General features: G+C 44.6%; 1 protein-coding gene across 1 annotated transcript in view; it reads left to right on the forward strand.

The window, feature by feature from the left end:
- The first annotated feature begins 2,028 nt into the window (after positions 1–2,028).
- Positions 2,029–16,285, forward strand: part of edem2 (ER degradation enhancer, mannosidase alpha-like 2) — a 38,846-nt gene continuing 24,589 nt past the window's right edge. Inside the window, exons 1-3 of the mRNA XM_041203758.1 lie at positions 2,029–2,321; positions 8,126–8,236; positions 13,802–13,841. Coding sequence (XP_041059692.1) covers positions 2,218–2,321; positions 8,126–8,236; positions 13,802–13,841 — 255 coding nt within the window. The 5' untranslated portion in view covers positions 2,029–2,217. The remainder of the gene's footprint in view (positions 2,322–8,125; positions 8,237–13,801; positions 13,842–16,285) is intronic.

A 16,285-nucleotide genomic window follows, 5' to 3' on the forward strand; every position in this document is an offset into this window, starting at 1 on the left:
TGATGGGGATAGTCTTGAACTTCAAAAGGACATAGATATGTTGGTGGATTGGGCAGACAAGTGGCAGATGAAGTTCAATGCAGAGAAGTGTGAGGTGATTTGTTTTAGCAGGAAAGATATGGTGAGACTGGATAAAATAAAGGGAGAACCTCTAAAGGAGGTGCAGGAACAGAAGGACCTAGGTGTATATGTACATAAGTCACTGAAGATGGCAGGGCTTGTTGAGAGAGCAGTTAATAAAGCATATAGTATCTTAGGCTTTATTAATAGGGGCATTGAGTACAAGAGTAAGGAAGTCATGTTGAACTTGCATAAGTTAGGCATCATCTGGAATACTGTGTCCAGTTCTGGGCACCATACTTGAGGAAGGATGTGAAGGTATTGGAGAGAGTACAGAGGAGATTCACAAGAATGATTCCAGTGATAAAAAACTGTAGCTATGAGAATGGATTGGAGAGGTTGAGACTGTTTTCCCTGGAGAAAAGGCTGAGAGGAGATTTAATAGAGGTATTCAAGGTCTGTGGATAGGGTAAGTAGTGAAAAAATGTTCCCACTCAAGAGAACATCAAGAACTAGAGGACATAGATTCAAAATAATTGGCAAAAGGAGTAAATGTGATGTGAGGAAAAATGTTTTCACCCAGAGGGTGATTGGAATCTGGAACAAACTCCCTGAAAGAGTGGTGGAGGCAGGCTCGATTGAAGTATTCAAAAGGGAATTGGATTGCCACCTGAAAAGAATGTGCGAGATTATGGGGATAAGACAGGAGAGTGGGACTAGGAGGAATGGTTTCAGAGGGCCAGTGCAGACTCGATGGGCTGAATGGCCTCCTTCTGCACTGTAAAGATATTGTGATAATGTTAAGCCAGCAAGAGCCCCACATGGCCTCTTTTCAGGAAGGCCACTGCATCTTGTTCCAGGCGGGCACTTGACAGGCCAAAGACGGGCCTTTCACTGGGATCAAGGACACCAGGAGTGGAAACCCATCCACTGAGAGCTTCCCACATATTGGAGGCTGGCAGCTCTGTTGAACGGCAGCACCACTAGGGAGGCAGTGGCTGCTGCTGGTATAACACCTACGCGAGGCTAGTATCATCAATGGATCCCAGGTCACAGGGGAGTGATGGTGGGAAGGGGGTCATGGCCGGGGAGGGGGTGGTCAGCACCGGGGCAGTGTGGGGCTCTCAGTGGACCTCCCCTTCCGGGTGCCTGGTCCCTTGATCAGGCACTGAATGCCTTTGAACGAAGGACCCACCCCCCCCAAGCTCCCACCTCCTGGGAGCCTGCAAGCAACCCCGCACAGGTTTGCTTGCTGTGCACCCTGTGTGGCGAGCATCTGCCCTCCACTGGGGTTAACATCAGAGGCAGACAAATGAGGCCTTAAGTAAGCCTTCATTACCCACTTAAGGGCCTCAAGTGGCAACAGGCTGGGAATGCTGCCCTTGGGCCTTCCCGCCATGGACTTAGTCAGGTGTGAAGGTGGCAGAGTCCCCACCCACCACCCTCCCACCTGATTAAATGCGCCCCTGCCACCAAAGCCACCATGGGGGAGGGCACAATTCCACACATTACTTTTTCTCCTTACATGGATGAAATCATTTGATAAACACAGATGTGAGAATGGGTAGAGATGTGCATTTGTTTTGAATGCATGGCCAGAAAGGGTGGTGAAAGCAGATCCCATGGGAAATCCAAAAAGCCAACTGGGCGTGCATGTACTTGAAGAGGACTAATTTGCAGATTATGGGGAAAAAATCTGGGCTGTGGAATTAAATTGGACAGCTCTTTCAAAGAACCAGCAGACATGATGGGCTGAATGGCCTCCTTCCGTGCTATAAGCTTTTCTGAAAGAAGAGTAGCTGCAGCATATTGATGGTACTAAATGCACCATGCAATAAAAACAAGAGCACCGCCATTGGAAAAGTGCAGCACATTGACTGAGTCAGCGCTTCAGATTGTGGTGAGGGCGCAGGCGCACATAGGTGTTCGCTTCCGGGTTTGCGGAGTCTTGGGCTGGGGAGGGGAGGGGAGGGGTGGTGGATAGCGGCCCGTCAGTCAAGCCGTCCCGGGGAGCGACCTGTCAATCAAGCTGTCCCGGGTAGCGGCCTGTCAATCAAGCTGTCCCGGGGAGCGGCCCGTCAGTCAAGCTGTCCCGGGGAGCGGCCTGTCAATCAAACTGTCCCGGGAAGAGACGTGCAGCGGAGTCAACACAAATACATGCTCGGCATTTTTTACACCGCCTGCTTCTCCATTGTCATCGGAGCGCGGGGCCACAATGCAAAAGGCAGAGAAATCCAGGCGGAGGAGATGGCTCAGTACAGGTCAGTGCCGCTGGATTGGCGTTGCAGGCGGGAGGGGGTTAAAATGGAGTGCCCCTTCTCCTCTTTGCAGATTGCTCCCTGTTGAAAGTTGTGTTTACACTTGGGCAAAATGAACTGCCGCCAGAAATAAGTGCATCTTCCCCAGGTTCCCTGACAAATTAGAGGGCTGACGTGCCCACTGATTGTATTGTGCCACAGGAACACATTTTTAACATTTAACACAAAGCCTTGTTATGTTGGGAACAATGTCTGAACCCTGGGCTGTTTCTCTCTGGGTGGGGGGGGAAACATTGGTGCTTGGACAACTTCTTTACCTTTCTGCTGGTAGATACTGATAGGGGAATGTGGAATTCACTGCTGAAACCAGCTTTCCCCCCGTAGCAGAGTTGCAGGAAGAGGATGATATGATTTCCTGGTGTTACTGCATTGTGGTTCCAAATGTAGCAGCAATCCTCTGGTACCTTCGAAGCACAGAAAGAATTTACAGCCGAGGAGGCCATTCAGCCCGTCATGCCCGCGCCCACCAAAAAAAGTGAATCCCACTTCCCAGCTCTTGACCTGGACCGTGTAGGCTACGGTACAAGTGTGTATCCGAGTGCTTTTTAAGTGCGACGAGGGTTTCTGCATTTTAACAGATTTTCAGGCAGTTTCAGATCCCATTACCTCTGGGCGAAAAAAATACTTCTCAACTTCCCTCTGATGCTTCTTCCAATTACTTTAAACTTGTGCCCCCTAGTTATTGACCTCTATTTTAAGAGAAATAGGTCCTTCCTACCCACTCTCTCTAGATCCCTCGTAATTTTATAAATCTCAATTATTCACCTCTCATCCCCCTCTGTTGCAAAGAAAACAGTCCCAGCCTATCTAGTCTTTCCTCATAACTAAAATTCTCCATTCCTGGCAATGGCTCCTCTGTATCCTCTCTAGTGCTCTCACATCCTTCCTGGAATGAGGTGACCAGGACCAATGAGAATATAATGTGTGTCCATGCTATGATACAAAACACACACATTTTGTGTTGAGTTGTGTTGTGTGCCACACGCAAGGAGCTCCTGGCACCTGCTGCCGACCTTGCATCGGCTCAAACCTGCTAACCAGGTCTGCTCCCCTTTTCGGTAAGATTATGGCTGATCTTCTACATCAACTTCACCTTTCTGCACTCTCCCTATATGCCTTCAGTATCCAAAAAAAAATGATCAATCTCAGTCTTTTGAATATATTTGCCCTGCTAAGTATCCACGACTTTCTGGGATTTACAACTTTTTGAATGAAGAATTTTCACCTCATCTCAATCCTAAATGGCCAACCCCTTATTTTAAGATTGCGACCCCTAATTTTAGACTTCCGAGCCAATGGAAATATCCTTTCAGCATCTAACCTGTCGAACTCCTTAAGAATTTTATATGTTTGAATGAGATCACCTCTCATTCTTCTAAACTGTAGAGAACATAGGCCTAGTCTCTTCATCAGACAATCCCTTCATCCCAAGAATCAATCTAGTGAATCTTGTACTCCAGGTGTTGCCTCACCAAGGCCTTATTTAATAGTAAGACTGCTTTACTGTATTTGCATGATAACTTTGTGATTTGTGTGCAGGTACACCCAGGTACCTCTGAATACCAACATTTCCCTGTCTCTCACAATGTAAAAAAAGCTGTTTTTCTATTTTACCAACAAAAGTGAATAACTTCACACTTTCCCACGTTATATTACATCTGCCATGTTCTTGCCTCTCATTTATCTAAACCCTAGGTATAGTATTTTCTAACAGGTAGAAAGTGTGCCCTCTATATTGTGCAGTAGATTATTAACAGTATGTTACTTTTTTTATTCATTCATGGGATGTGCATGTCACTGGCTAGGCCAGCATTTAATGCCCATTGCTAATTGCCCTTGAGAAAGTGGTGGTGAGCTGCCTTCTTGAACTGCTGCAGTCCATGTGGTGTAGGTACACCCACAGTGCTGTTAGGAACGGAATTCCAGGATTTTGACCCAATGACACTGAAGGAACGGTGATATATTTCCAAGTCAGGATGGTGATTGGGTTGGGCAGGAACTTCCAGGTGGTGGTGTTCTCATGCGTCTTCTGCACTTGTCCTTCTAGATGGTAGTAGTTTCGGGTTTGGAAGGTGCAGTCCAAGGAGGCTTTGTGAATTCTTGCAGTGCATCTTGTAGATGGTACACACTGCTGCTACTGTGCGTTGGTGGTGGAGGGAGTGAATGTTTGTAGATGTGGTGCCAAACAAGCAGGCTGCTTTGCCCTGGATTGTGTGGAGCTTTTTGAGTGTTGTGGGAGCTGCACTCATCCAGGCAAGTGGGGAGTATTCCATCACACTCCTGGCTTGTGCCTTGTAGATGGTGGACAGGCACTGGGGAGTCAGGAGGAGAGTTACTCACCGGAGGATTCCTAGCCTCTGATCTGCTGTTGTAACCACACTAGTTATATAGCTAGTCCAGTTCAGTTTCTGGTCAATGGTAACCTCTAGGTAGTGGGGGATTCAGTGATGGTGAATGTTGAATGTCAAGGAACTTTGGTTAGATTCTCTCTTTTTGAGACTTGTCATTGCCTGGCACTTGTGTGGTGCGAATGTTACATGCTACTTATCAGCCTAAGCCTGGATATTGTCCAGGTCTTGTTGTATTTGGACAAGGCCTTCTTCAGTATCTGAACAATCGCTAATGGTGCTGAACATTGTGCAATCATCAGCAAACATTTCCTGACCTTATGATGGAAGAAAGTTTATTGAGTAAGCAGCTGAAGATGGCTGGGCTGAGGACACTACCCTGAGGAGCTTCTGCAGCGATGTCCTGGTGCTGAGATGATTGACCTCCAACAACCACCACCATTTTCCTTTGTGCTAGGTACGACTCTAACCACGGAGAGTTTTCCCCTGATTCCCATTGACTCCAGTTTTGCCAGGGGTCCTTGATGCCACACACGGTCAAATGCTCCCTAGATGTCAAGGTCAGCCACTCTCAAGTTTCTCAAGCCGCTCATGTTTGATCCAAGGCTGTAATGAGATCAGGAGTGGAGTGATCCTGGCGGAACGAAACTGAGTGTCATTGAGCAGGCTATGGCTTAAGCAAGCGCTGCTTAATAGCATTGTTTGGTTACCCCTTCCACCACCTTACTGATAATCAAGAGTAGACTGATGGAGCAGTAATTGGGTGGGTTGGATTTGTCCTGCCTTTTGTGTATAGGACATACCTGGACAATTTTCCACATTGCCAAATGAATGTCATTGTTGTAACTGTACTGGAACAGCTTGGCTAGGGGCGCAGCAGGTTCTGGAGCACAAGTCTTCTATACTATTGTCAGAATATTGTCAGGGCCCATAGCTTTGCAGTTTCCAGTGCCTTCAGCCGTTTCTTCATATCACATGGAGTGAATCAAATTGGCTGAAGACTGGCAATAATTGTATTATTATTATAATACAATGTTGAGGATATACAGGGGGAGCACGTTTATTCAGTACCTTGAGCTCATATAAAGAGAAACTTAGGTGGCAAGGACTCTAAGTGGAGGGCTCTCCTCTGAGTCCTCACCTTTACCATTGGGTATTTGGCTCGGAGGGTGTTGCATGCAGCAGTCTCTTGCAATTGTGGATTGAGATTGTTCACGGACTCCCAGGCCACCTGTATTTTCTGTGTCTTGTGGAGTCCATGTTCCAGGTTGCCCAATCTGGCAGACCCTTTTTGACTACTTGGAGGGGCTGCTCCTCAAGCTTTGATTACACTTCATCCACACGCCCCTGATCTGGCCACCCGGTGTGGAAGGGTGGGGCAGGCAGATTGGAGGTCCTCCTCATGGGTCTGCTTCTGGGCCTGCACAAGGTGACCATTAACAGATATAGGCAATGGGCCGTGGAGGGGGTTGTTGGACCCGGCTGTCTGCCCCTATTCTGCGGCTGTGTTCGCACCTGGGTACCCCTGGAGAGGGAGCATGTGCTGCCTGCCATTACACTTGAGGCCCCCCATGACCACTGGGCACCAGAGGGGTTGGGTGCATCATCAGGCCCAGGAACATGAAAGAAAACTTATCAAAATGACTTGGATGAAGGGATGGATGGGATGGTTGCCATATTTGCTGATGACACAAAGGTAGGTAGGAAAGTAATTTGTGAAGAGGACAAAAGGAGACTACAAAAAGATAAGTTAAATGAGTGGGTAAAGACCTGGCAAATGGAGTATAATGTGAGAACATGTGAAATTGCCCATTTTGGCTGGAAGATTAAAAGAGAAGCATGTTATCTAAATAGTGTGAGATTGCAGAGCTCTGAGTTGCAGAGGGATCTGGGTGTCTTAGTGTATGAATTTCAAAAGACGAGTATGCAGGTACAGCAGGTAATTAAGAATGCTAATAGAATGTTACCATTTATTGTGAGGGGAATTGATTACCAAAGTAGGGAGGTTATGCTTCAGTTATACAGAGCACTGGTGAGACCACATCTGGAGTACTGTGTACAGTATTGGTCACCTTATTTAAGGAAGGATGTAAATGCATTGGAAGCAGTTCAGAGAAGGTTTACCCAGACTAATGCCTGAAATGGGCGGGTTGTCTTATGAAGAAAGGCTGGACAGGCTAGGCTTGTATCCGCTGGAGTTCAGAAGAGTAAGAGGCGACTTGATTGAAACATATAAGATCCTGAGGGGTCTTGACAGGGTGGATATGGAGAGGACGTTTCCTCTTATGGGAGAATCTAGAGCTAGGGGTCACTGTTTAAAAATAAGGGGTCGCCCATTTAAAACGGAGATGAGGCAAAATATTTTCTCTGAGTGTTGTGAGTCTTTGGAACTCTCTTCCTGAAAAGGCGGTGGAAGCAGAGTCTTTGAATATTTTTGAGTCAGAGATGGATAGATTTTTGGTAAGCAAGGGGGTGTTGGTTAATTGGGTAGGCGGGATGCAGATTTGAGTTTACTATCAGATAAGCTATGAACTTATTAAATGGCTGAGCAGGCTCAAGGGGCTGAATGGCCTACTCCTGCTCCTTGTTTGTATGCTCGTAAACTAAATTAAAATAAAGTTTTGTCTTTTTATTACTGTGCCCTTTTAAGGGGCTTTCAATTAGTTGATTAGTTTATTTGTTATTAGTTTACTTTATAGGTATCAAAAGAGCATATAAAGAGAGACTTAAAGAGCGATGTCCACTGGTACGCTTATTTTAATTTGATAAGTTTCCTTTAAAGTTTTTTAGTTTATGTTACGCTACCCTTTCATGGGGTGCTCATTAGTTAATTAGATTATATGATTTACTGAAAAGAGTATGAAGTGAGACTTCCCCTTTAAGGGGTTGTTTGTTCATCTTAATTATTTACTTGACTATTCAATTACCAAAAGATTATAAGAAGAGACAATCTGGGACACTGGCTGCTGCTTAAGGAGGAGGTGGGATTGGGATGGGCAATAAAAATGCTGGTTTAGCCGGTGATGCCCAAGTCCTGTGAAAGAATATTTTAAAAAAAGCCATTTGTAATGTTGCATTCTGTAAACAAATCTAGTACTATGTAAAAGATTGGTGTCTGGATTTTTCCATCTTTGCCTGGCTTCAGAATGAATTAATATAGATTTCTCAGTAGCTTGGTTTGAAGCATGTAATGATATTTCCATAATGTAAGACAGCTAGCTGACTTATAAAAATGCCTATCAGTGAACATATGATCTTTAAGGGAAATCTTGCTAGTGACCGATGATTAGAGAACCCAGTCTTTTTGGTTTCTTTGCTTCTTTAGGGTTTGACTGGAGAATTAGTACAGACTGGATTACAAGTCTTCTATATATCGATGTGGTTTCTTTCCCTTCACAGAGAGCGAGTCAAAGACATGTTTTATCATGCCTACAACAACTATCTGGAGAATGCTTTCCCTTATGATGAACTACGACCTTTGACTTGTGATGGCCAGGATACGTGGGGGAGGTAAGTTTTAGCTGACTTTAGCTGTATTCATTTTCTAGCAAAAAAAATTTTCTTTTAATTTTTGAAGAAGAGGTGTTTGAGGGGACCCAACCCAAACTTTTAGATAAGTTATTCAGTGGTCATTGATCACTTAGCTTTGGATTAATTTGATTAGATCTTTGTGAATACGCACACTCATGGGAAAATAATAGTTAAATAATGCATCTTATTGACAAAACTCCCAGATGCCTCAGTTTTGGAAATGTGTAGCAATCAGGTCAGAAAGTCCTGGGTTCAGTATCTGCGGTGTTAGCTGATTGTAGCTGAGAGCTGAGCAAAGGTGCTACAGCTAATCTTTGGAGAGGGAAGGGGCTTTCCATTTTGATTGCTGCCTTGGTTTTATGGATGATTATATTACGGGCAGTTTGTCTACAGAGATCACACTTGAGGTGTCTTTGTTTTGCACAGATGCTAAAGAGTCTCAATGCTGGCTACCTCTGAGTTGCAGCTGGAAACACGCGGGCAGATTCCAATTTGCAAAGTGTCCTGACAGCAACTAAACTCCTTTGGTATCAGAGATAAAAACAAAAAACTGCGGATGCTGGAAATCCAAAACAAAAGCAGAATTACCTGGAAAAACTCAGCAGGTCTGGCAGCATCGGCGGAGAAGAAAAGAGTTGACGTTTCGAGTCCTCATGACCCTTCAACAGAACAGAACAGTTCTGTCGAAGGGTCATGAGGACTCAAAACATCAACTCTTTTCTTCTCCGCTGATGCTGCCAGACCTGCTGAGTTTTTCCAGGTAATTCTGTTTTCCTTTGGTATCAGGCTGCATTTACTTACAGCAATTAGACTTTGTGGCATTAAAGGGTTAAGGCATCTGAAAAAGACAATGGAACTAATGTGAATACATTGAGACAGTGCATTCTGTGGTGTAGCTATACGTGCTAATTCAAAATAAAACTATACATACATCAAAATAAAGCTCATGCACAAAGCGAGTAATTACACTGAAAGTGCAGTGGGGCACAAGCTTGTAACTTGAAGTGTAGGCGTGTTCAACACTTCACGCAGGGGAGTGTGGGGGTGGGGAGGAGAGTAAATACCTTGATAACCTGAAGGTTTAAGATACAAGATTTAGAAGGGGTCTGCAAGATGCCTTCTTCAGAAATTTTGATTTTAACACCTTTTTTGGCATGGATGTTTCCGTTTTTAAAATAATAAGGGGGCATCTGATTGATGCAGCGGCATACTTTTAAGGAGGTATTTAATAAATCTAAGCAAAGATTAATCCCAGTGAGAAAGAAGGGCTCTTTGAGAAGCATGCATCATCTGTGGCTAAATGAGGAGTCAGAGCCAAGTTTATGGCGCCACAGGCAGCTCTGCTGTACAGGAGGGGAGAAAGAAGAGGGGAAGAGCAGTAGTAATAGGGGATTCGTTAGGGGAACAGACAGGCGTTTCTGTGGCTGTAGGCGTGATTCCAGGATGGTGTGTTGCCTCCCTGGTGCTGTGGTCAAGGATGTCACAGAGCAGCTCCAGGACATTCTTCTGGGGGGGGTGTGACCTGCCAGAGGTCGTGGTCCACATTGGTACCAACGACTTAGGTAGGAAAGGGGATGAGGTCCTGAAAGCAGGCTTTAGGGAGCTAGGAAGGAGATTGAAAAGCAGGATGTCTAAAGCTGTAATCTCAGGATTACTCCCAGTGCCACATGCAAGAGAGCATAGAAATAGGAGAACTGAACAAATAAACATGTGGCTGAAAAGCTGGTGTAGGAGGGAGGGCATCAGATTTCTGAGGTATTGGGACCTGTTCTGGACGGTCAACACCTGAACAGGACTGGGACGAATATCCTCGCAAGGGGATTTGTTAGTTGTTGGGTTGGGCGGGGGGGATGTTGTTAAACTAGATTGGCAGGGGGATGTGAACCTGACCTGAGGGCAAGTTCAGAGCAGGGAACGGGAGATGGAGAATTAGCGAGTCACTCTGAAAGACAGAAGCAGCACAGATTAAAAAGTGTACAGCACAGGAATTTAGCAGTGTTAAAAGGTATATACGTAAATGCAAGGAGTATAACAAATAAAGCTGATGAGCTGAGGACACAAATGGACTTATGGCAGCATGATATCATTGCTATCATGGAAACTTGGCTTGAGGGGCAAAAATGGCAGCTCAACATCCGTGGATATAGAGTTTTCAGGCAGGATAGGGAGAGGGATAAAAAAGGTGGGGATGTAGCATTATTGGTTTAAGAATCAATTACAGCTGTGAGGAGGGGTGATATACTAAATGAATCATCAAATGAGGCCATATGGGTTGAGCTCAGAAATAAAAAAAGGGGCAGCCACACTGCTGGAGTGTACTATAGATCCACAAATAGTGGAAGGGAGTTAGAAGAGCAAATATGCAGACAGATTTCTGAGTGCAAAAACAATAGGGCAGTAATCGTTGGGGACTTCAACTACCCTAATATCAATTGGAATATGAACTGTGTGAAGGGCACAGAGGACGCAAAATTCTGGAACTGCTTTCAGGAGAACTTTTTGGCCAGTACGTTACAAGCCCAATGAGAGGGGGCGCAATTCTAGATTTAGCCTTGGGAAATGAAGGTGGGCAAGTGGGTGAAGTAGCAGTAAGGGGCCATTTTGGAGATAGTGACCTTAATGTAGTTAGATTTAGCATCATTATGGAAAAGGACAAAGAACAGCAGTAAAAGTTCTAAATTGGAGGAAGACAAATTTTACAAAGCTGAGAGGTGAGCTGGCGAGAGTGGACTAGATACAGCAATTAGAAGGAAATCAGTGGGAGGCACTCAAAGGCGAGATTCCATGGGCACAATGTAGACATGTCCCCACAAAGAAAAAGGGTGGTACTGCCAAATCTAGAACTTCCTGATTATCCAGAAACATACAGGCCAAGATAAAGCAGAAAAAGAAAGCTTGTGACAGTCACAAAAGACTTAATACTGTAGAAAGCCTAGAGGAGTATAGGAAAGGGGTGAAGTAAAAATGGAAATTGGGAAAGCAAAGAGAGGATATGAAAAAATATTGGCATGTAAAACCAAAGAAAATCCTAAGATGTTTTATTGGCACATTAAGAGCAAGAGAATAACTAGGGGAAAGGGTAGGGCCTATCAGAGATGTACATGGTAAATTGTGCGTGGATGTTGAAGATGTGGACAGCGTTTTCAATTAGTACTTTGTCTCTGTCTTCACTAAGGAGAGGGATGAAGCAGACATTCTAGTTAAAGAGGAGGAGTGTGAACCATTAGATACTATAAGCATAGTGAGAGAGGAAGCACTGGAGGGACTGGCATCCTTGAAGGTGGACAAATCACCAGGGCTAGATGGATTGTATCCCAGCTTGTTGAAGGAAGCCAGGGAGGAAATATCAGATGCTCTGAGGATTATTTTCCAATCCTCAATAGATACAGCTGAGGTCCCAGAGGATTGGAGGGCTGCGAATGTTATATCATTATTTAAAAAGGGTGTGTGGGATAGGCCAGAAAATTATAGGCCGGTCAGTCTGACTTCGGTGGTGGGCAAATTATTGGAAACAATCCTGAGAGACAAGATAAGCTGTCACTTAGAAAGGCACAGATTGATCAGGGATAGTCAGCATGGTTTTGTTAGGGGAAGACCATGTCTGACCAACTTAATAGAATTTTTTGAGGAAGTAACAAGGAGGATTGATGAGGGTAGTGTAGTAGATGTTGTCTACCTGGATTTCAATAAGGCATTTGAGAAGGTTTGGTTGGCTACTGGGAAGCAGAGAGTAGAGATAAATGAGTCATTTTTGGGTTAGCAGGCTGTAACTATTGGAGTGCCACAGGGATCAGTGCTGGGGCATCAACAATTGACAATCTATATCAATGATTTGGTTGAGGGGGGCTGAATGTATGGTAGCTAAATTTGCTTCTGACACCAAGATGAATCGGAAATTAAGTTGTCAAGAGGAGGTAAAGAGTTTACAAAGGGATCTAGATAGGTTAGGTTAGTGGGCAAAAGGTTGGCAGATAGAGCATAATGTGGGAAAATATGAACTTGTCCACTGTGGCAGGAAGAATAGAAAGGCAGTATACTGCAGGGACAAGCAGTAAATGGAGAGAGATTGCAGAACTAGGGGGTACAGAGGGGCCTGGGTGTCCTGATATATGGATCTCAAAAAAGTTAGTATGTAGGTCCAGCAAATGATTAGGAAGGCAGGTAAATGTTGGCATTTACTTCAAGGGGAAGGGAATATATAAGTAGGGAAGTTTTGCTGCAGCTGTACAGGGCCTTGGTGAGACCACATCTGGAGCACTGTGTGCAGTTTGGTCACCTTCTTTGAAAAAGGATATAATTGCATTAGAAGCAGTTCAGAGAAGGTTCACTCAACTCATTCGTGGGATGAGGACCTTAACTCGTGCAGAATGATTGAACAGGTTGGGCCTATATACCCATTGGAGTTTAGAAGATGAGAGGTGATCTTATTGAAACATAATAGATCCTGAGGGAATTTGATAGGGTAGAAAATGGGAGGATATTTCCTCTTGTGGGGAGACTAAAACTAGGGGACACAGCTTATGAATAAGGGGGTCTCCCATTTAAGACAGAGATGAGGAGAAATGTTTTTCTTTGTGGGTCGTTACTATGTGGAATTCTGTTCCTCAGACAATAATGGAGACCATGTCATTGAATCTATTCAAGGCAGAGTTAGACAGATTTTTGTTAGGCAATGGAGTCAGGGTTATGAGGCACAGACAGGAAAGTGGAGTTGAGACCACAACCAGATCAGCCATGAAGGCTATTGAAGGGCGGAGCAGGCTCGAAGGGCCAAATGGCCTACTCCTGAAAATTGGGTGGTCGGGGTGGGGATAGGATTGGTCAAGACTTTTTGAACTAATCGAGTGAAAGTTATGGAATCATAGAATAGTTACAAGATAGAAGGAGTCCATTCGGCCCATTGTGTCCCTTCTGGGTCTCTGTAAGAACGACTCAACTAGTCCCACTCCCCTGCCTTTTCCCCATTGCCCAGAAAATGTTTACTCTTTGGCTAAAGGCAGCAACAACAGGTAGGAGAGCATTGTGGAGGCATCTTTACCGCAGGGACTGAAGCAGTTCAAGGAGGCGGCTAACCACCACCACTGCCTCCAGAGCACCTAGGGATGGGCAATAAATGTTGGCCTTGCCAGTGACACCCACATCCGGAGAATGAAATAAAAACCCATGAGTAGAACTGGATGGGAAGGGGCCTTGTTTTAATTTGCAAACTGGAGTCAGGCCCCAAGAGGCAACAAATGCAGATGGCAGCATGCGTCTTGTAGCACTAGCTCACTTGGCCTACAAAGGCCTCTGGTTCAGTTTTCCCCCAGTGCTGGGTCAGTTGACCTCAGCTAGAGGCTAGAAGGTCAGAGGTGAAGAGTGGCCAGTTACCAAAGGGCTGATGGGTTGGATGCTTTTGGGGGAGGAAGTGAGTAAAAATTCTCGGGGGATTGAGTGCAAATAAACTTTTATTATAGCCACTAATTGAATCAGGGATATAGTCAAATTGCTGTGATAAGCATTCCTTACTGTGCAAAAAGTTAATTTTATTTTCTGCATTCACAGCTTTTCTCTGACGCTGATCGATGCATTAGACACGCTCTTGGTAAGTGCGCACTCATGCTTGGAATGATTAGACTGTTTGGGTACTTCATACTGAGTCCGCGCTAGTTTTTCTCCTCCCTCCCTTTCTTTACAAACAATCTTTCTCTCCGTCATTGTTTTTTCTGCCAGCTAAGAACTTAAGAGCGTAAGAAATAGGAGCAGGAGTAGACCATACTGCGGCCTGTTGAGGCTGTTCCGCCATTCAGTATGATTGTGACTAATCTTCAGCCTCAACTGCACTTTTGCATCCACTCCCCAAAAGTTTTGATTCGCTGAGAGACTAAAATCTGTTTATCTCGGCCTTAAATATATTCAATATTGGAGCATCCACAACCAAATGGCATAGAGAATTCTAAAGGTTTACAATCCTTTGAGTGAAGAAATTTGTCCTCGTCTCTATCCTGAATGATCGCCCCCTTATCTTGAGACTGTGCCTTTGCGTTTCAGATTTCCCTGTCAAGGGAAATAACCTCTGTATCTACCCTGTCAATCCCCTTCCAAATCTTAAATGTCTCATTCTTCTAAACTCCAGAGAATACAGACCCAGTTTACTGAGCATCTCATCATAGGACAGTCCCCTTATCCCAGGGACCAATCTAGTGAACCTTCACTGTATCCCCTCCAATATAGGTATATCCTCCCTTAAATATAGAGACCGAAACTGTACACGCTATTCCAGATGTGGCCTCACCAAAGCCCTATTTAATTGTAACAAGACTTCTTTATTCGTGCTCCAATCTCCTCACAATAAAGACCAGCTTGCGATTTGCCTTCCTGATTGCTTGCTGTACCTGCATGCTAGCTTTGTGTTCCTTGTACGAATGAGCCCAAGTCCCTCTAATTGCTACTATTTGTGGGTCTCACACTTAAAAAAAAAATTCTACTTATCTATGCTTATGAACAATGTGAATGACCTCACACCTTCCCACATTATACTACACCTGCCACCCTGTTGCCCATTCACTTAACTATCTATATCTCTTTGCAGCCTCTTTGTGTCCTCCTCACAGCTTGCATTCCTCTTCCTGGTTCCTCCATGTTCACTGTTATTCAAGTGTATGCGTATGGACCCTGCTTACCTTCTGGCAGCTTGTGTGGCTGAAAGCTGTTCAACCATGTGGGCCATCGTAGTTCAGCCCAGAACTGTCCTTGTGACACTCACCCCCACCAGCATCGGCACGTGTATAGTTCTCTAGGAGAAAACACTACAAAGCATTCAGAAGCAGGGACCTTGTCTGATTTATGTAGTCACATTGAGGTCTGCTGTAGCGTTTTTATCGTCGCCCTGGTGGAGCTCAGCTAACTCAGCACAAACTTTGTGTTGAACCTGATTCTCCTGTTCCACCCCCATCCTTTCTTCTTTTAAAAAAACTTGGGATGTGGGCGTCTGTTGCCCATCTTTAATTGGCCTTGAATTGGCCAGGCCAGGTAAGGATAAGACATTTCCTAAGGGCATTAGTGAACCAGGTGGCACAATCGACAATGTCATCATTAGACTTTTAATTCCACCATCTACGGGATTCGAACCCGGGTCCCCAGAACGTTGCTCTGGGTCTCTGGATTATTAGCCCAGTGACAATACCACTATGCCATTACCTCCCTTCCTGACACCCCAAAGCCTTTCTGCCATCTATAAGACACAAGTCAGGTGTGTGTTATGAGGATTTATCATATAGAATATTAATTTATAATGTCATCGGCTGGACATATATGATATGTATGTTGAATATTTTTTGAAAGAACACCTTTGTTAAACAAAGGACACTGGCCTATAGCAGCTGCTGTGTTGCATTTGTGAAGGACTCATGTAACTCTGTGGTGAGACAGAGTCCACAATTCTTTCTGAGACAGTGGCTAAGATAAGCCCAGATTGAAACCAGAGAGAGGTCATGTGACCCAGCTCTTGGGTGTAAAATATACAGGATTTGAATTAATAGAGATAGATGGCCACAGGGTTAGAAGGGCCAACAGCCTTACCCCCTCTCCCTTTCTTTGAAACCTCTTGCATCAAAGCTGAGCTGTATGTGATTTGAAAACCCACCAGAAGACCTCATTGCTGCAAACCAAGAGTTCTTAATGAAGGATTCCGAATCAACACCACTGTCTTCAAGAGAAAAGTGAATCAAACAGCCACGGCTGCTCCAGTGAGATACCCAAGTACCAGCAGTTACTGTGGAAAGTGACCCTTCAGTTGTAAACAAGCATCCAGACAACCAGTGAATATTTTTTCCTGACTTTGATTTTTACTTGGCCAAGTTTTAAGATCTGATACTCTGAAGAGTTTTATTTCTTTTTTGCATGCTTGGGGTTGCACATGTGTTGTTTTTGCATTAGTGGGTAATTAGACATATTAAACTTTTGTTAATAATTCTGCATCTTTGCCTGAATGAATAAAACTAACATAAGGAACCTGGCAAGCTTATTTCTTACACCAAGCTACACACA

The sequence above is a fragment of the Carcharodon carcharias genome, chromosome 14 (assembly GCF_017639515.1).
Source record: "Carcharodon carcharias isolate sCarCar2 chromosome 14, sCarCar2.pri, whole genome shotgun sequence".
Classification (NCBI taxonomy): domain Eukaryota; kingdom Metazoa; phylum Chordata; class Chondrichthyes; order Lamniformes; family Lamnidae; genus Carcharodon; species Carcharodon carcharias.